Source organism: Cyanistes caeruleus, chromosome 2 (genome assembly GCF_971803275.1).
Source record: "Cyanistes caeruleus chromosome 2, bCyaCae1.hap1.1, whole genome shotgun sequence".
NCBI classification, from domain to species: domain Eukaryota; kingdom Metazoa; phylum Chordata; class Aves; order Passeriformes; family Paridae; genus Cyanistes; species Cyanistes caeruleus.
Genome location: NC_141702.1, coordinates 39,544,275 through 39,565,481, shown reverse-complemented (window position 1 = coordinate 39,565,481; position 21,207 = coordinate 39,544,275). Strand labels below are relative to the sequence as shown.

Genomic DNA, 21,207 nt, shown 5'->3' with positions numbered 1-21,207 from the left:
ACCCTAGCGTTAGACATTGTTCTGTAGGTCTGTCTCTGTTAATACTCCAGCTTACAACTTAATCCTTTGGCAGTTATATGAAAATAAAGAAACAGGAATTTAGAGACCATGCAAAGCATCATCTTATACATGTGAGTTCTTTATTCATAGTCAAAGTATAAAAGCACTTGAGTGGAATTTCTACTCAGCAGTCTTTCTTTTTTTAATTTTTTTTCTTTCATCTTCTGAAAAGTTCCAGGCTCCATGCTTTTTTCTTCTTCAGTTCCTACAGTGTGGGCTTCTCCTGCTTTGCTCAAAAAATCTACTTCAGATCTCAGAAAACATTTTCGTTTTGCTAGCAATGACCTGAAAAAACTTCCCTCTTTCCAGAGTTTTTAACAGCTAATCTTGATGTAGTTTACTTGATGATTTTTGTGTGTTTGAAAAGGGTTTGAAGTCAGTCCTAGTAGCATTTTATTTTACATATCCACTGACGCAGCAATTTTATGAAATCCTATGGAATTCCACGATATTTTCATCTTTTAGGACAATAGATGAAGCTCCTTCTCTCCACACAATGTAGTTTATTACTACACAATTCATCAGAACCAATGACTGTATCTGACCATCCTTTACCACCCCAAACATACAAATTTATTTAACTTTACACAAGCACACATAATTTTCAAAGGCACTAATTAAGACTGGATGTTGCATTTCTCTCTCCTCATTTCAGACTGGCTGTGTTTACTTGTTATGTTTGTGCTTCTATTGAACTTTGGGCTATACCCCTGCCTTCAAGACAGTTTTTGGGCAGCTGGTCTGGTCTCTGCTGTACAGGGAGCTTATCAGATTTTTTTCAAACTCAGTCACTGGTGCTGCCTTGTCAAAATAGCTTAGCTCTAGCAACTTTCAAAGTCATTTTTTGGGTCTTTTTATCTTGCCTAAAGAGTTACTGTCTGGGTACTATTTCTTTCGCTGCACATCTGTTTTGATAATAATTGATGACCTAAGAAAGATTTCTATTGAGAGATAATAGAAAAATTGCCCTCAGAATTGTTTAAATGACTGCTTTTGGAAAGTAAAGCATGAAGACTCTGAATGAACAGACATTTTACAATTGTATGGGACTGTTCCTAATTATGAGATAGTGAGGTATGTAAAATTTAACCATAGGTATTTCTCTGCTGCAAAAAGAAGTTGAGTTGATTTGTGTGGTAGTGGATTGCTAAAATCTATCATAGGAAGTTTCAGACCAATATTGCTCTTGATGGATTTCTTGGAGAACAATTTGGAGGAATTTTAGTACACATTTGCCAGAAGTATGGGAAAGAACTGAAGCAGTGTAAGAAACTTGTTTTGGAGAAGAAATATTAGTTTAAATATATCTTGCAGAATACATTATGGTTGCATGGAAAAAGCACTGTATACATAATGATAGGGAAGGTAAGATACCCTGCTTGATTTATCAGTGTTAATCCTGTTCAAATGCAGAAGATTTGTTGATTTCTGTCTAAATACTGAGAGTGGCAAAAGAGCTTCATTCTGAGTAGTACTTGGCATGTACATTTCCCAGTGATTTTAATGGCTCTGTGCAGCAGAGTCAGCATTTGTCAGAGATCAAATCTTAAAAGCCCTCCCATGAGCCACATCTGTGGTCTGATATTTGAGCAAGTTTATTAATACATTTTGTGTATTATATAATATGTATTTAATAGGAATTGTACAACATTAATTGGTGGACAGCAGATTTATTCCAACAGCAGGACTTACAGTATAAGTCATCATTAGGTAGCTTGGCATTTCTGCAGTGAATAGCTCCAGTAATCCACACTAATCGGTTCTTTGCTCTCCACAGGTGATTTACAGATATACAGATAAATCAGAAGAGGCAGCTCTGGCCACAAAAGGTTCCTGCAGTGAACACACACAGGAATCAGTTGCCTTTGTGCTAAAATGAAGAGCAGATGATGTCATGCTTCTTTGCTCCCCTTAAAATGCCCTTTTATTTTTTATCTTAACCTCAGAAGATGGCTAAAGAACATAGTTAAGGAAAAGAAAGCAACTCTATCAACCCTTTAAAGTCCATCTGCTTTGTAGGGATTGTCCTGTGGGTCTGATGTGGTTGATTTCAAATCTCTGGGTCGAGAATTGCAGTCCAGTTGCACATGTGTTGCTTTTTTCTCTCATTTGAACGGTAGCTTTCTTCATTTTGCTTAATTACTGGTGGGATTTAAAAGAAGAAGTTTTTGTGTGATTACCTTGCAATCACATCCTTGGCCAGCACTGCCTAAGATGTTTTGCCATTGTATCTGGAGATTTACAGCTACTGTGTGGTGTTGGTAATTTATGCCTTGTGCCACTTGGGATATGGTGTTGTCAGACCTTGTGCAGGTCTGTTGCTCTCTGCGCTTTGTAAGGAAAAGGAGGAGTCCTAAATAAAGAACACAGGCCTCTTTTAGGCCAAGAGAGAAATCCAAGTTATTTTCTAATTTTTTGGGATGGAGTTTCCAAATCTGTTTATTTCAACCCAAAAAAGGAAAATGTTTTTATGAAGGATTAGGTTAGGTTTGTTGGTTCACTTTCAGATGAAATTATTAGACCTGCAAAAATTAGTAAACATTCCTTCAGATATCTAAATTCCAATATTATTTTCTTTTTATTGCAACTGTTTAATAATTCTAGGATCATTCTTAAAAACAGTAACTCTTACTAGTTAATAACTGATGTCTTCTTTTCTTGATACAGTGTATCATTTGTTGGTCCTCAGTTTGAAGAACTGTCTCATTTTACCAACTGTCATTGTTAGTTCTTCAGAGGTACTGCATTCTTCATGTATTCCTGCACGTATCCTCTGTAAGGTTGTGATGTTCTTTGTGTCCCTTTTATCAGATAAATTAATGCACTTTGTCGTACATGTTTGGGTTCTTTTAGCGTTAAAACAGTCTAGAGTCTTTAGAGTGTAGTTCCGACATTTGGATTATGGAACACGTTTTCTCTTTTTGTATGAACTTTACTACACAGAAAGCACAGGCAACTTTATTCCTGCTGCAATATCTTACTGAAAACATCAAACACTTAAGTTTACACACTAAATAGTCTGTCATCTCTAACAGTCTCTCTGAGTCTACTACTTGCCAAGAAGTAGCAGACTTTTTTTTTAAGAAATCTGATACAGCAGCAGCTGCTTTTTCCTACAGTAATTTACTCTATGTACACAAAAGGAGGAGAAAATATGAAGTTTTACTCAAAGCCTCAGTTCAGAAAGTGTATTTTTTATCATTGAGGCTTGCCAGAATTGTCAAGAAACCCTTGAAGTGTGTGAGGTGAAACCCTTAGCCCAAATCTGCATTCAAGAGAGCCACCAACAACAAGTCTTCAGGCACCTCATTTCTTATAATCTCCTGTTTCCTGTATTTGTTTACTGTGGAACCAAAAGAAGGAACTCCACATTTCAAGACCCTCAGCTATGCCTCTGCCTGCTTTTTTTTTTTTTTCTGAATGTTCTGTCACTTCCACATAGACAGGTATAGATGAAAATGTTTTTGGGGAGGGACTTCTATGCAAAAAGCAACAGAAATACACTTTTTCAGTTACTGGGGAACAAAAGCAGCTTGACTTGATCTGTTCATTTCTATATTAGGGGCAGTAGTTTACCTCAACAATGATAAATATTCAGACAGATACTCCTACTAAAACTGGAGTCTGGATTGCAATGCTAATGGAAGTTTGAAGTACTATTGAAAATTGCTGTCTAGGGAGCTCTGTGCTTGACCTTGTTTTACACCATTATTCTTGTTGGACAAAACTATTGTGAAAATGGAGTTCTCAAGAGGCTTCTGTTTGTGCTGCTGCCTGTGACCCTTGAGATAGGAGATCACGGGACCTTTTTATTATTTTCTTAGTGACTTATTCTTCCTCTCAGTAATCAGAGGAGGGGGAAGGAAACAAGATCTTAACTTTCTCTTATTGGAGCCCATTCCAGTAAGAATACTACTCTTTTTTTCAGGGATGGACCATATATATGTTCTATCACTACAGGTGGAGTTCAGATAGGCACTTTCTGGGCAAGTACTTTCATTATAGATTTTTCTCTGGATCAATATTGCTTATATTGGATAAATCACAGCAGTTTTAGCCTTATCTTAAACAGAGTTTAAAACCTCCTCTAAATCCCTTATAAATGGTGCCTAATTTACCCTAATTTGTTCATACTCTGAGCAAATCTTTTCTTGCTGGAGCTCAATTTTAACTGCTCATTTTTCTGCTATATCATTTATACAAAAATTTCACACAGTCATTTACAAGTAGATGAGGTGTTTATTCTTAAATTGTCCCTTCTTAAATTTTACCTAATATACTTTGTTAGACCATGTACAGGATTGAAAACAGAAATGAGAAGCTTTTGGGCACAGAAATTTTCTCAGGTCTGAAGTGCTACAGTTTTATTTTGAATTTGAAGGGGAGCTTGCATGTCCCAGAGCTTACCTTCCAATACATTAATCTATTGAAAAGATTTTTTTCTCCTTTGCAAGTCTTGCCTGCCTCTGTCTTCATTTGCAAATCATCATATCTGCAGCAAATCAGTGATGCTTGTTTTTCAGGCATAGTTACTCTGTGTGCAGCAGTTTATACAGCATGTAGTGAGTGTTTAGCCTACAGATTTTAAAGATTTATTCAACTGTATTGGTAAAAATTTATTCAATTCCTCACTTTCTAAAATTCTCTTCTACAGGGCCTGTCCTTCATATGTTGTCAGTCCCAAACACAGAGTGCCTATTTAAATCAACTCCTTGGAAGCATTATTCGACATTATTTTGGACGATTTCTCCCTTCCTCCCCAACTGCACCTGGTGCTGGACAGCACCCTCTGCTCACTGCTTTAGGCAGCTCCATCACAGCCCCCCAGCTGCTCCGCCTCAGGAAGACCACTTTGCATGTCATAAGGTAAGGACCAGTGGAGTATAAAACATCGCTTACTCAGGTTTCAGATTCAGATTTCACAAATAGCTCATGAGCTCAGGCCTCTGCTTTCCTCTCAGCTGATGGCGTTGCTCTTGGAAGAGTCTGGGAGTTGCTGGGCAGGGAGCAAGGGAAGGACAGTGTTTATGTATCAGGATAGTGAAACTGAAATTTTGTGAGAGAGTAATAAAGGATAAAGGTCCTAGGCCACAACAAAAAATATTGTAGGGGGGTCACATGAAAAGCAAGTAATTTTCTAGAAAAATTGCGCTCCAATAGATATCATCATGAGTATGTCTCAAGCTGTATTTAGGGACACAGAGTTGTAGTGCTTAGAGCTGCCTCAGTTACCTGTGCATGTGGGGTCTTGTTGCTCTCTGTCAGGGCGTGCACAGGTGTGCCAGCTGCCCAGAGGACATGGAAAACTGCAGGTGTGGGAAGAGGAAAACAGAGAGGCAGAAACAGGATTTGTTCACTGAGCTGTCACCACCCGCACAATGTCAACAGCAGCTACAAATCTGTGTTCCTGCTGCTGGGAGGCTGGCGCTTGGTTTTATGTACTGCAGAATAGTGAACAATCTGTACTTTTTGTCCATGTGGGGGAAGGATTTAAGCCCCCTCAAATACAGGCTTATATCCACGGTAATTGGATCTTTATTTGTAAAAGAGTGGGTATACATGTTGATCAGAAAAAGAATGTCAGTGCTGATCTTGGGTAAATATGACAGGCAATCCTGTAAGTAAAGCCTGTATTATCACATATTAAGAGAGTGAATTAAGATTTCACAATCTCAGTTCTGACATGTTTTTGGATACCCAAACTTTGTCATCTTATTGAAGTTATTTTTGAATGTGTGCATGCACGTGTGAATATCGGGATTGAGAGTGGAAACTTCTGAAGGTGTAATGGTACTTTCTGATTTTTAAGATGTGAAACATTCCTTACTGTTCTGGGAAGAATGTGTTAGAACTGAGAAGCACTCTAGTTTGCAAACTTGCCAGGTGGTCATGAGACAGTCGTGGGGTCTGTACACAAATAGGTGCAGTTTGTTTGCCAATTTGCCATAGGAAAGCAGTGAATGTATTGCTGCTGCAGAGAGGAAAGGGAACCACACCATCAGGATTGTATTATCCAGGTCAGAGAGCTGTTGTAGTGGAAGAACACACACAAAAGCATTGTGGGAAATTTTCAGAGTAATTAAAGACAGAAGGTTTCGGAGTTGCCAATATTAAAGTAAGACCCCATGATACAAGAACTGTGGGTGTCACAGCTTTCATTTTCCAAGTCACACCAGTGCTCTGAAGCAGTGCAACGAAGTACGCAGGGCTCTGAAAATCACCTTTCATTTCAAAGTTGTAGAAGCACCCTTACTCAGTTTTTAATAAGGATGCTGGTTTTTAATTGCTGCATTGCTTAGTCAACATATGTGCCTTATTTGAGTAGATAACAGGACCTAATATTAAATATCTTAAAAAAATTTTTTGAAGGTTCTGGGAGTGTTCTTGCTGACTGATGAATAAGTGCTGTGTTCTCTCTCACCTGTGAAACTTACTGTCTTCAGATTCCATTAATTTGTGGTGCCAAACCAACAGTAGTTCACCTTCTTGTATTATGTTGTGGAAAATGAACAAATCAAGGTGTTAAAATTGGAACACTCTATGTGTGTGATGGTAAAATTTGCTCTTGTTGCAGATTGACAGGTCACCTTTTATCCTTGTGCCAGATTTTATATTGGAGATGTTTGTGTTAATTCTGACAGAACAAAATCAGTCATTGACTGTATTGTTAAAACATACTGTTGGCAAAAATCAAATAACAGTAACAGTGTAACAGCAGAGCTCTTACCACAAGTACGATTGTGAGTTTGCCAAAGCACATAAAGCTAAATAATGTAATTAAATAACAGCTGTATTATGTATGCTGGTTTAGGATTTTAGAATCTTGATTTCGTCATGTATTCAATTGCATTAGGAAGCTACCTTTGTATTTAGCTTTAAATAGTCACACTTGGGTTTTTAAATGAAATTATGATGGCTCTTATTTCTCAGTCCTCTCTGAACAGAAGAGTCAGAAGATATCACTGTCCTCTGACAAATTGGGAGTCATTGCTATGACTGAGATAAATAGAAGCCATTATTTGAGCCTAGATAAAGATAAAAATCTATGTAATAGGCCTTCTGCTGAAATATCACAGCTATTTCTTAAAATAACTTAAATATATGGTGCTTGCATTGAATGGATAAAAACCCCATAGACAAAATCATAGACCTTGTTCTGGCTTACTTTGTCCTCTCAGGGAAAACTACCTGCAGTTCAAAGGGCATGCTCCACCTCCTCGCTTGGCCTCTGTTCTTGCTTTCATTCTTGAAGTACTTCGGGGAACCCAGAGCACTGACCTGTGTGACATCGACTTGGTTCTCCCAGCTGTGTTGAAATGCTTGGTACTGGTTAATGAGCTGCAAGGTGAGCTGTTCGTTTGCTTTAAGTAGATCTCTCCACACATTCATCTTTCATCCCAGTATTTTAAGATTCTCAGATAAGGTGAATAAAACAATCTGGCCAACTAAACTGGACGAGGCCTTTTTTTCATTACCTAGTCTGGGACTTCTGTCTCTCAGACAAAGTCCTGCCTCATTTAACTCTCTAATGAACTAAACAACTTCCCAGGAATCTGAAGGCATTTCCTTTTTCCCCATCCTTCCCATATAATCTACTCCATTAGCAAATGTGGAACTTTTCTTGTATCTAAAGTTTTGAGACCAAATAAAACTAGTGTTATGTTCTCCCTATAGAGGCATTATAAATGGATTAAAAGTAGCATGTTGCTCTCTGAAGGTATCTTTGAGTCTTCTTTTAGGATGCTTTGTTTTGTAGCAAGAACATCTTTATTTTTAGCTACTTAAAGAATGAAGCACTCTTTTCACCCACCATTGTATAATGAATATACCTAAGCTCAAAATTTCCATTTCTTGCTGCTAGAGAGGCAAAATTAAGCAAAATTTGGATTCACCTCTGACTTCTGGGAATTTTCTCTAATAAAGTACTGTTTGATTCTGGTCTATAATAGTTTCAAGGACAAGATGGGTTTAGGAAATTGGCTCAGTCATCACCAATTTTCTTCCTCCTTTTGCCATCACAGCCATATCTGCTAAAAGCTGAGTACCCACCTTGCCAGGGAAGGAGCTGGAACTCCTGTACTGCCATAGCCACCAGCTCCCTGCCTGCCTGGACAGAGCTCTGCCACACCCTTCTAGAAAAGTCCTTGCAGCCCAGTAGCACCTTTATAAAGGAAGAGCTGTATCTTGCAACTTGGGTATTTATTTGGAAACAATTATTGAGAAAATAGTGGGGGAGGTTGTTTGATGTATTAGGGTTTTTTCCCTTAAATAAAAGATTTAGGGTGCATTTCAGAAAATCTCCATCACTGAAAGTATGGAGTAGATCCACATAGCTTTGAGCAGGATATAATGCTGTGACTGCATTTCTTTTGAATCAAATAGGAATGCTAAAAGACTATAAACAGAACTTACATTTAAATAAAACCTCTATTTCCTTTAAATATGTATCTCTTGGCTTTAAGTTAAAAAGACTATAGTGTACATAAAAATCTGTTTAAAGGATAATGATGGTGAAAATAAGACTTTTGCATAAACCTGTGATTCATTCTGTTCTTTATAGCCAATCTAAGTGCTCTCACAATCATTTCACTTGCATCAAAGAAAGATGAAATCTTTTTTTTTTCTCATTTAAAAAGTTTTATCTTCATGAAAGACATTCTCCAGATGGTCAGTTCAAGAGCTCTGTGTGAATCTTGTGATTTTTCTTTTGCAGTTAAAAAAATATCTACAGACATTGTACAGTACATGGTAGAAGGCTGCCAAGAAGGTTCAGGAGGAGAACATGCCACCCAGCTGACTTCTGTATTTAGGTAACCAGAAAATATGCCAACTGGCAGCAGAGCTGCTGCAAGCCAATTGACAACAAACATGTTTTCTTAAAATAACTAATTATCCTAACATGCTGCATTGTTCCTTGTTTATGGTATTTTAGTAATGGTACTTTTGGCAATGAATTTGAACACAGCTTTGCCAAAAAGCCAGAGCAGAAAAATAGAAGTGAGAGACATACCTGCTTCCTCATGAATGAGGTAGTTTTGAGAGGCTTGTAATAGGGGAGGTGCGTTGCTCCCATGACAGGAAAAACTCCTTGGGAATGCTGATGGTGCTGTGAAAGATGTGTGTACCTAATTTGATGTGCAGCTAATCTTCATATAACAAGCTTAGCTTTTTTTATTTGATTTTGTGACAATAATAGATTAATATAATGTAAATGATCCTTATTTCATAGCTCTGTGAAATGAATCCTGTATCTCACACGAATACAGTAGAAGAGCTGCATGACCTGGCACTCAAAGACATTCTGCAACCCTTAAGCACTGCTGCTGTATTGGGCTAGGTCTAGATAAAAGCCTCAAGAGGGACTCACTGAAAGAAGAGTGGGTGTTTGTGGGAATGTCAGTCTGTATGCAATACATCACTTCCATGGGATGTGTCATCCCTAGGGTGCTAATTTTGATATAAATGTAATCTGTGAGCTTTAAAGGCCTCAGATCCTCAGGATGGCAAATGGATGTGTCCATCCAATGGTCTGCCCTGTTTAAGACCCAGGGGAGCTTATAAGAAATGCCAGCGTTGTTTCTGCAAATTTGAAACTAGAACTCTTGTTTTGTTAGTCTGTTTATTACAATTATTATCTATTAAATAAGAAATACATGGTTTAGTTTTGCATTCACACACATTATAAAGTAAATGGAACAAGGCAGTCCTGGCGAAACAGCAGCAGAATCTGCCAAATGACTTGAAAATAAATGTGTGGAATTTTTAGCATTAGGCTTCAAAACCATGGCTTTGTTTAGAGAAAGTGTTCCAGGCAGAGTATTCCAGTGTAACAATATGAAAATTGCTATGCAGACAGATTGCTTGTTCTGATTAGACTCTTCAGTTGTTGGCATGTTCTCTGCATCTTGTTTTGACCCTGCATTAAATGCCCCTGTATCCCCCTCAGGCAGTTTATCCAGGACTACACTGCTGTCTATGATCACCGGGTTTTCAGCATACTGGAAACAGTGGCAGTCTTGGATCAGACTTTAGTTACCAGCCTGATTCCCACTATCACGCAGTCTCTGAAGGAATCTGAGCACAAACAAGGCCTTGGAAGAAATGCTGCACAGAGGTTTGATTTTTATTTAATATAATTTTTTTACAATGAATTGTAGAGGTTTATTCTTTTGAAAGAAAGCAGTGTTAAGATAGCAGCACAGACACTCAAAAATGAGTGATTATTAAGTGTCATCAGCTAGAAATAACCCTTAACTCAAGCCTTCCACAGTTTTAAGCCATCTATATTTTCTAAATATTTCCAGAGATGTTTTGATACTAGGATCCACAGACCAGAGTAGAATTTATGTGAAGCTAGGTTGTCTCTACACTGTATGTTGCAAAACAGAGTTAAGAATTCCTTATCCAAAGAATTTTCCTGTTAGTCCCCATTTTAGAGGACTTTATGGGCCATATGTGAAATTATAGAATAATCAGGTATGGTCTGAGATGCTTGGAAAATAATACCCCCAACTTAGTATCAAGAGTTCTATCATAATCTAAACATAGAAGAGTTGTGGATGTCCAGGAAAGGCTGGCTCCAATAGGCACAACAAGCTCACACATTTGCCCCCAGGAACTTAGGACAGAAATATTTGGCATATGAATCCATCTGGCCTTAGGAGAAGATGGCACAGGAGGGGAACAGCGCTGCAGAGATGGTGGTTCTCTGGGTGCAGATGCAGCACTGACCTTTCAGCGTCTGTGTTACAAAACTCCAGGAAGCTCTGCCTTGTGTGGAACCAGAGCCAAAAGGGCTCCTCCTGTTAGTGCTGCTTCCTGGAAGGCTGCCCATGACTCTCCTGTGGTCTGGGCAAGGAACTGGCCCCAGTGTTTGCATCGCTGCACATCCTGGGACTACCCAAAGGGGAGGATGCACTCATGCCTCACACTGGGGAAGTTTTGAGGTGTGTATTGGCAGGGTCTGGGCTGTAAGAAGACCAAAAGACAGAGTTGGGCAAGAATAACTCTAGAGACACTGAAGGGAACTCACAGGGTATTCATCTTCCATTTAATGAAAAATGTATTTAATTAATTTGTAATTATATTATTCACTTTTTACTATCCACTACCAACAACTGCATTTGCTTTAATTTAAGAGAATTTGCCCAGGGTCACCCTGATGTACCATTTTATGCAGGATTTCCACACGACCTGCTTTTCATCCTTTGATAGTGTGTTTCATAGCTAAAGTTTTTGTTTGTTTTTCTTTTGTTAAGTACTGTTAAAATGGTAACATTCATCTCGTTATCCACAAAATACTGAAAGTATGCAGGTTGTTTGAGCTTCCTGAAATACATGCTTGGAGATTATTGAAGAGCTACATTTCCTTTATCCTCATCACTTAAACCATATATATTATCTAATATGTTGTCAATGTTTTCTAATAGTAATTTGTATTTAGAATATGCTCCATTACCGAGCAGCCTGAGGTGATCCATGAGCATTTTATTAATTTTCTCTCTTCAAGAACACCTGATTTTCTCTCTTCAGTCCCAGACTCTAAATAACATGGTATTAACATATTCAGTGCAATTACTGTAGACATTAAAGTACAAATCCATATCTATAAAAGAAGTAAGGTTCAGAATTGCATTAAATGCTTATAGTGGTGATGTCTGCTGTTGTTATTGCAAGGAACCAGTATGAAAACTGCAGTTTTGTTTGCTCAAGTTAATATTTCATGACAAAAATAGATAATTAGAAAAGACCTAAATGTCAGAGGCAGTACTTTAACAATAATTACATTGTCTGGGTTGGAGAGTATTAAAATGAACTTAAGGTGAAAAGTCTCATCAACACATATGCACTCTTCTGGAAAATCCACTTGAGTGACAGTTCCTTTCTGAATTCTAGGTTTATTTGAAAACAGTCATTGTCCTTGGTTGAGGATAGTGGTCTAAATCTGGGTCAGTGCTGGGCTGCACCCAGGGGGCTCACATCACTGTGCTGTGGTGAGAGTCACAGGGATTGCTTAGGCAGAAGTGAGAGAGCACACATCATCAAGTCTGAATTCTATTATCATCTAGGCCTTACAAACTCCACTTTTTTAAGTAAGGAACTTGTATTTCACAGCAGTTCACTAAACAAGTAGGCTTCTAAGCTGCTCTACAGCTGTAAATGATGCAGTCCTTATTCTTCCTCTGTTCTGGCCATGCTAAAGAGTCACAGCAAACAAAGCAGTTGAATAGGTTGGGGGATGTTATAATAATATCCCAATATCTAAACAATGTGTTTGGGAACGACACACTTTTACTCCTAGGATGTGTGAGATTGTTAAAGTAACATGTTATATGTTCTGTTTTTTTTCCCCCCCAACAGAGAAGCCTATAAGAGAGTCTTATCTCACCTTGCAGAAGCTGGACAAAATGAGATACAAAAGCTGGAAAATGAGACAGAGCAGTTGTGTGCTGGTGATTAATCCTTTCCTCTTGGACATTATGACATTGTTGGTACCTAAAACTACAGACTACAACACATTAGACAAGTTCTTCATCTTTACAATGGAAATACATGTATCAATTTTTGTGGTTGTTTTATTTTACCCAACTTATGTATTAATTTAAAAAAAAATATGTGGTATTTTACTATTGTCATGCATGTGAAGATTTGCTATCCTATCAATAGCAATAGAAAGATTGAAAGCTAATTTATTCCATATTCAAATATCTATATGAACAGAGCCTGTATTGAAACATATAAGACAGGATTTCAAAGAATTTCACAAATTTGTTCACATTGAATGAGACCTGTCCCTCTTAATAGTGTACTTTTGAAAATCTTCCTCAGTCTATTCTTAAGAAAATCATAATTTTGTAATTTCTAATTTATTATTTTAGTAGAATGGAAAAAACATGTGCTCTCCAGTACTCAACTTGTTGAATGCAGTGCATTCAACAGGAGTCGTGCCAGCGTGATAAAGCTTGTGTTGAGAGAGCATTTTTTAAAAATGTGTTTATGTTGCACAGAATGTATATAGCTGTCTTTAACTTCCACCTATATTAAAACATTTCAGTATTTCATATTCCATTTTGAAACCTCTCTGTTTTCTTTGCGAGTAATATAAGAAAAGGCAGGTTCAGATTTCCTGTTCCCTTCCTTTTCAGTGTTATGTTCTTAAAACTGACCTATAATTTCTAGGGGTCCCAATGGTCTTTTAATTAGTGATGACATTATTAATTATCCACTTAGAGTAGGTGTGAAAGGTGGGAGGGAAAAAGAAGAGAGAACAAACTTCTAATTAAAATATAATTTCATGATAGGCTAGTAATTACTCCTGTTTGTTGGGAAAGTTGGATCTTTCAGATATTTTGCTTTTTGCTTCCAATATCTTGTCTTTCCAGGGTGGATCTAGCTCTGTAACTTTTCCTCCATTTTTCTCCTAAAGTGCTCAGGAAACTTTCATTAATGGCTGTGGTATCCACACTTTTCACTTCGCTCAATAATCTGAAGCTTTCTGAAAATTTCTGAAACTACTTACTGGACTTTGGAGTGGGTTTTCCATAATGGCAACATCAGTGAGCAGGTTCTTACATTTAAAGTTATTCACGTTTTAATTTTACATTGTTAACGTGAAGGAAAAAATATTTTTATTTCTAATAGCTCTGCAAAAATCCCTAAAATCTTGTTCAGAGCAGCTTCCCTTTCGTTACAGTAATCTTATCAAGTTGAACTAGATAATCTTCTTGCCTAAATCTGCTATTGGTATTTCAGATAATGCAGTAACTAAAAGCCTCTTTAGGCTATTTAATTGTGCAGAACACGGAGGTTCTTTTCACTATGAAAGTGACTTATTGAACTTGCATTGTGGCTTCTCATAAGTTATATACCTGGGGGTTCTATTCATCCCAGGAGAATTCTGTTTCTGAAAAGCTTTTTTTAAAAAAATAAAAACACCCCTCTCCAAGAGAAATTAACTGAGATACCTTCGAAATTTGAGTCCTACCACACAGTAGATCCCAGAACAGATGTCTGACTGTACTATTACTCCCTAAAAGTAAAAACTGATTTTAAAGGATAGAACAGATATTACAACAAAGTGCTTAATGATGTGTTTAGCAGGTTATTGAAGACATATTTAATACTATCTGTAGTGGTTGGAAGTTTCTGAAAAAGCAACAGGACTTTATGTAAATGCATAGCAGCTCCTGGCGTATGAGAAACTAATTTAAACAGTTCGGAAATTATCATTCTTCTTTGTCACAAAGTTAATGCAAACACAGATAAGGCATTCTGCATCATAGTCATCAGCCACTGCCAAATGGGAGATCTGATTTGGTCTGTTTATTTGGTATGGACATTTGTAGATGTGACTGGTAGTTCCAATAACATTAATGAGAGGAAGACTTGCAGAGTGCTAGTTTATGCTGACCTACCACACATACACCAAAACAGCAGCCCAAAACCAGTTAGGAGGAAAAATGCTGATTTTAATTAAAATATAGGTAAAATCTAAATATCTATATATATATATATATATATATATAGTATGTCTTATTAGATGTTGTCTTTATAAAAGTTGCTTAAGACAGTAAACATTATTTAAATTAAACCTTTCTATCTTATTTTACATTGAACAGTTTGATGTAAAAGTAAAAAAAGGTAGATTGAGACTAGAGGTATAAAGATTTTTTTTTATTATGAGAGTGGTGAAACTGGGACAGGTTTTTTAGAAAGGTGGTAGGTAACCTCATTGAGTTGAAGATTGCTACTCAGTGTAGGAGAGTTAGACTATGTGACCTTTAAAGGATCCTTCCAACTCAAACCATTCTCTGATTTACAGATGTTGTTGATGTATTTGCTTAGATATTCAAATACTACCTGCCAAGAACAGTCCATCTTACTACTGGCATTTTGGCAGGTGCACATTGCTGCAGTTCTGCTCCTTTTCCCCAGCTCATTCTCTCCAAGGCTTCAAGCAACAGCACTGCTGCCAGTCCTACCTGCGTGCTCTCGTCAGCCTCTTCTCAGCTGCTGCCTGCACACAGAGGCTGCTGCAGAAGGCAGAGCTCACCATGGGCCTCTTGTCTCACAGAGACATTCAGTATTGGCAAAGGGCTGAAAGGCAGAACAGTGTTGGGTGCATGACAGCGTTAGACTGCGCTGGTCTGAGGTTCATGCCTGACCTGTTGTGCCACAGCCACACTGCAGGGGTGGTGACTGTGCTAACCACTCCAGACAGCTTTGTGCTGCCACAGTTTTGGTGTGAGGCATCACCATAAAATGACAGCCTGATTTCAGTGTCTATAGGCTCTTTGGCCTGCGTGTTTGTAGCACTAGGGCAACATTTTACTTATATGATAGCAAGGGTGTCTTCCAGTACATCATTTAGAAATACCACTGCTTGCATGGACGGACATTTCTGCAGCTGTAAATTCCACAACTGATGGTGAAAAGATCCTGAAAATAAGATTGTAGCTAGAGTAGCTAATTCAGAGAAATTTAATCATTCAAACCCATCAATAGAATGAAAAGTTGGTGAAATTAAGCTATTTTGGATATTGTGATGGTTTAATCCAAACCAGCAGCCAAGCCCCATACAGCTGCTCCCCCACCATTGGAAGCAGGGAGAGAAATGAAAGGGTAAAAAGAAACACCTTAGTTGAGACAGACAGTTTAATGGGGAAGGCAAAAGCTGTAAATGGGAATGGCATGCAAATAAAGCAAAGCAAGGCATGAATTCACAGCTTCCCCAGGGCAGGCAGGCATTCAGCCATCTCCAGGACAGCAGGGCTCCATCACATGTAACAGTAGAGCGTGTAACATGGGAAGATGAATGCCATCACTCCAAATGTCCCCCCCCGCCTTATGTACTGACCATAATGTCACCACATGGTCTGGAATGTCCCTTTGGTCAGTTGGGGTCACCTACCCCAGCCCCATCCTCCCAAGTGCCCCCAGTCCTCTCCCCAGTGTGGCAGTACAAGAAGCAGAAAAGGCCTTGGCTCTGTGTAAGCTCTGTTCAGCAATAACAAAAAAATCTTTATATTATCTATCCTGTGTTCAGCACAAATCCAAAACACAGCCTCCTTTTGGCCACTGTGAAGAACATTAACTCCACCTCAGCCAAAACTAGAAGACAATTAATTATTCATAAGCATAGAATCACTGTTTATCTGGAGTTTTAACAAAACTTTTCATTTCAGTATGCTTTCTTGCCTTAAGGCAGGTGCCTGACTGTCCTTTTGTTTGGAAATGCTAATACTGGTAATGGGAGACCTCTCTGAAATAGAGCCATCATGAGCCTTGACAGAATTTTCCACACTGATCTCCTTGGCCAGAGGACTGTTCCAGGATATAAGAGGGCTATGTGTGTATATTTACTAAGCACCCTTTCTTTTCTGCTATATAGAATTGAAATCTAAATAGACAGTATTTAATCTTTGTATTTCCCCTATTCCAGAATTCAGGATACCAATCACCTCTGACCCATTATCATCCTTGTGATATGAAACACATGCCCAGCACATGATGAACAATGGCAGGCAGAGGGAAGTCTGGCTTTATCTTTCCTTTAGTAACCTAAACAAGATAACATGAAAAAAATACCTTCTGTTCAGAATTCATATGTGACTTCCATTAGTCCCACAAAGCTGTCCTTCTGTTTCATAAGAATTTTAATTTGTTATTGTTATTGAAGAGCAGAAACAAATTAATTTGAATTACTATTTGCTTTCATTTTCAATGAAAAAAAAGGGGGCAGGGGGGGTATATGTTTTGATAAAAAAGAGGTTCTGAAATAGAGCAATTAATACCTTTTATGCTGGATTAGAGCAGCAGACCTATGGAAAGGAAAAGGTTCTGGCTTATCTGTTGTAACTGAACAGAAGCCAACAGCATAAACTGCTTGGTCATCTAAGGAACTTCAATAACTCTGCACTTAAACGCAATATATTTCCCTCAGGAAACAAAAAAGCTTTTACTACACTCTGGTTTTCCTTCTTTCAGAAGCTTTTTGAAAAATATGTATGCAATGGGTATTACCAGTTTAATCATATTTTAGAATTTTTAACTATTACTTAAAGCTCAAATTCAGTGTAATCAGCCCATCTGTTAGCAATGGTTATAAAATTATGTTGAAGATGAAAAATCTGATGCAGTGTCAATATGTCCTAGCATAATTAAGCTTGTTTTATGATGAATGACTAGGATATGGCTTTTGTCTACTTGAGCAACTTTAAAGTGGTAAACCTTTTGCAAGCTTAATGTACAAAGTGTAAATGTATGTACACTACAACAAAAAAAAAAAAGTTAAAGCTCAGATCCTCTCTTTGTAGATGTGGTATCTTTACAGCCCTTTGGAAATTTCAGCAAAGTAATTCCGCATTACAACCAAATTCACTGTGTTTGTCAGTCCATCAAACACTGTCTTGGCTCTACCCTTCTTGCAGAATGACACCAAAACAGGCATTAAAAATGCAGGTTTGCTAAATTCATTATTTCTTTTAGAAAGGCCCAGCATGACCTGCATAGGCACTGGTGGAAAAATTAGCACAGCATTTGCTTACATGAATTGAGGATATTGCTAAAAATACCTACTCTGTTCTTCAATACTTGAAGCACTGCAACATTAACATATTAAGCATTTTAATTGTGGCATTACTGTGAAACTGCTATATATAATCATCTCTATTGGAAAACCATTCTTTATGTGGACACTTTATCCCTTTATAACATGTCCTTGGGGGGAAAAAAACCCCATCATTTTGCAAAAAATGGAACTGCGTAAGTCCTTTATACGCAGTCTGTGCTAAACTTCCGCAGTCTTCCTCCCCTACAAACTCTGCCTGCAGATGAAGTGTCTTAACCTTGCCCTCTTAATTTATTCTACATTTTAATTTTCAATAAACAGATGCCGCCTCTTTTCGCGCTTGTTTCCACATTGTTCCACATTCTGCCTGGGTTGTTTCTGCATGTGTGAATATTCAATTATCTGTTTCTCCACGATTCCGCAACTGATGTACTAAATGTCTGTACAGGTTTGGGGGAGGGTAACTGGGGAAGGCAAAATTTAGATGAAAAAGAGTTACAGAAGTTTCAGCTCTTCTGTGAGCCAGGAACTCGGCTCAAAAGCTGCTAAACTAAGAAGAAAATCATAAGCCACAGCTAGAAGTCGAAGGATTACAAAAACATTGCTGTACAGAAGCAGAACTGCTGCACACTGGCTCGTAATGTGTTTCTTTAATCAGCACTTGGGTGTGAAATGCTCAAGAGACACTGAAGTGGCAGAAGAGGCTGTTGGTACTGGTTCTGCTTGTGAAAATTGGGCATTTTACAGATTAAAAGCAGAAAGCAGCTTATTCACTCATGGTTATTTATAGCTAAAAGTTGGTAACACATTTTAGGACTCAAAGGTAAAGTTTATATTTATGTACTTTAATTAAAGCAATATAAAGGCTAGAATATGGGAGTGACCTGAAAAAGATCAGAGAACAACTCTTCAGTACAACTCTTCAAGATCTTGTGGCCCAAAAGTCTTAGCTGCAGATATAAATAGCCTTAATGTGTGAATCTCAAAGAGTTCAGGGCACAGAACTGCACTCTCTTCCAGATGGGACAGTCAGTGACTGCTGCATTATTCACTGGTAGGAAAACCTGTTTCCTGAAGCAGTAGTGAGTTCTCACTGGTTGCAGTTTGTCCCCTTACCTTGTGCACTCCCAACTGGATAAATGAGTTGTGTTGGCATCTGCTCTCACACTGTGGTGATCAGACTGGCAACAGAACCAGCAAGTATGGAAATAATATTCTTGTTCTGGACAGCTTTAAGGCTGTGTGGAAAAACTGAGCTAATCTGTGTGTCAGAGGTACGTACCAAAGCCAGTAGGCTGGGTAGGGACGAAGGCTGGGTTTGGAGTTGCATGTCTGCGCAATATGGTGCAAAATTTAGAACATCACAGGTGCATCAGGAGGTCACACACAGGATTCTGCAACTATGGTAGCTTTAGAAGCCAGAGACATTCAATGGAAGGATGGCAGAGTGAGTGAGGACATGGTGATTCAGAAACTTCATCTCACCAGGCAGCCTTTGCAGGAGCCCTGCACAGCTGCAGGTGGCAGATGAAGCCAGCCTTGGTCTCCCATCCTTCCAGCTGAGACCCCTCAGCCACAGCAGGGTGCTCTCTGTCTGCTCTTGCATCCACACTGTTTCCTTTTCTTACCTGGCAATAATTAACTGGGTTTTGCTCATCTGGCAAGGGCAGTGAAGCATTTTCTGACTTCAGGTGCAACAAAGCACCCTCCATGTGTCCTGCAAGTCCTGCAACAAAAGCAGAAAGACCCAGATAGGAAAGTGTGACAAAAAACTTAAATTACTAAGAGGTTGCTGTGAAAGACCTCTGTAATCAATGGAGCCTGATGATTAAAAGCTAGAGTGGGATCCTGACACCAGCAAGACCATATGTGTTGTCCTGAGGCTCTGTGGCAGAGGTACCCCTAACTAATATAATGCAATTGCACAGCTGTTTAAAATTGCCATTCACAGTGCAGACAATTGGTGACAACAACCAGAGCAGTAGAAGTGTCTAAAAGGCAGAACAAACATGATAAATAACATTCTTGCCTTTCAGACCTCAAACCAAGAGGCACATGCTGCTTTGTATAAGGAAGCTGCCTCCCCTTGCTTCTCAAGCCCAGGCCACTGCTGCTGCTTTCTACCCACTGCTCAGCAGTCATCCTGATCCATCCTTATCCTTCCCCTTGCTCTCCAGAAGCAGCAGTTTAGAAATTATTCCATAGCTACAGCTGTGGTAAGCTGTGAGACCTAGGAATAAAAGTCTCCAAACTAAGCTGACATAGAAAACACACTTTGCACAATTGTCCAGAGGTGTCCTGGGCTTTACAAACAGGAAGTGTCAGTTCTGCCCCTGAAACAAAAGCGGATCACTCACCTGGTGTGGTAGCTCTGGGATAAGACTCAAAGACCCTGCACACATTCTGATTATTTTAGTTACCCTCCTCTTGAAAATGAGACATGTGCTCTATTTGTCTCCCTGAAAGCCATACCTAAGTCAAAGTTTGAATACTTGCTTGGCTTGGGCCCCGCGGTCCACACAGGAAAACAATTTCTGTAAATGGACTGTTCAGAGAGCTGCCCCTTGCATGCAGATTTTCAGGAGATCAAACAAATTCAAATAAGAAATTAAAATATGTCTTGATGTATAGCCTATCCAGCTCCCACACAGCACAGAGAAAAGTCCTGCCTAGATACAGGTGTGCTTGGAGCACACAGGGAGATGGTGTCAGCAACTTGGTGTGCCAGGCAAAGACTGGGCAGCTGCAGCTCTGCTCGAGACAACCAAAGTGAGAAGACTCAGCAGAAAAAAAAAGTAAAAAAAAAAAAACAACCAAAAACCCAACCATAAAACATTCTAACCTGAGTGTGTATGGAAAAGGAAAGGTGATGTTCCACCAGTACACTGCCCAGCAGGAGACAGAAATGATAATAAAGTTACCTCCCTGTAATCACACCCTTAAAAGTTAAAAGACAGTTCTGATTAGAAAGCACTGCTCACTGGACAAAGTCAAACCTGTTCCTGTCCAGCAGGCACGGGCTACTGCTGTAGCTTATTCCACACATGGCATTAGCAGGAGCATCAGCAGGAATTTGATAGGTCTGCTCAGGCAGCACAGTGGCAGGGAGCTGATCGGTAGGTAAGGCAGAGAAGTGCAGAGTACCCACAAATCAGAAATAGAGAAAGATTTAATTACATGCTTGGTTAATATTTACAAACATTGACATTTTTGTTCAATAGGTAAATAAAACACAGAGATAAGAGATAGGGGCTGCAGTAGCCAAGCAAAGTCAAAATATACCAGGTTAGAGTATTTGCTGTGAGCTGGCATATGCCTGGAGAGTGGAATGCAGACACACTATATAAACTGAAAGAATAAATAAATAAATATTGACATTGTTCTACACCTGTTTAGCCTCTGGAGACCAGTGATTTGTGGGACCATATGTTGGACAAAATGAGACTGCTCATTGATAATTGTAAATGTGGTGACCCCTTGCAAACTGGATATTAAAAATATTAAGTAAATGGCACATTTTAATTATACAGTAAAGAGGCTGATCTCCAGCATTAAAAGACTGCAGCTGTCAGGAAGAA

General features: G+C 38.7%; 1 protein-coding gene across 2 annotated transcripts in view; it reads left to right on the top strand.

Annotated features, from left to right (window-relative positions):
* Positions 1-13,128, top strand: part of MMS22L (MMS22 like, DNA repair protein) — an 89,456-nt gene extending 76,328 nt beyond the window's left edge. For both annotated transcript variants that reach the window (XM_023922206.2, XM_086876577.1), the window contains exons 21-25: positions 4,715-4,926; positions 7,239-7,405; positions 8,774-8,870; positions 10,007-10,174; positions 12,421-13,128. In XM_023922206.2, the coding sequence (XP_023777974.2) occupies positions 4,715-4,926; positions 7,239-7,405; positions 8,774-8,870; positions 10,007-10,174; positions 12,421-12,520 (744 nt within the window). In that variant the 3' untranslated portion in view covers positions 12,521-13,128. The remainder of the gene's footprint in view (positions 1-4,714; positions 4,927-7,238; positions 7,406-8,773; positions 8,871-10,006; positions 10,175-12,420) is intronic.
* Positions 13,129-21,207: the final 8,079 nt, after the last annotated feature.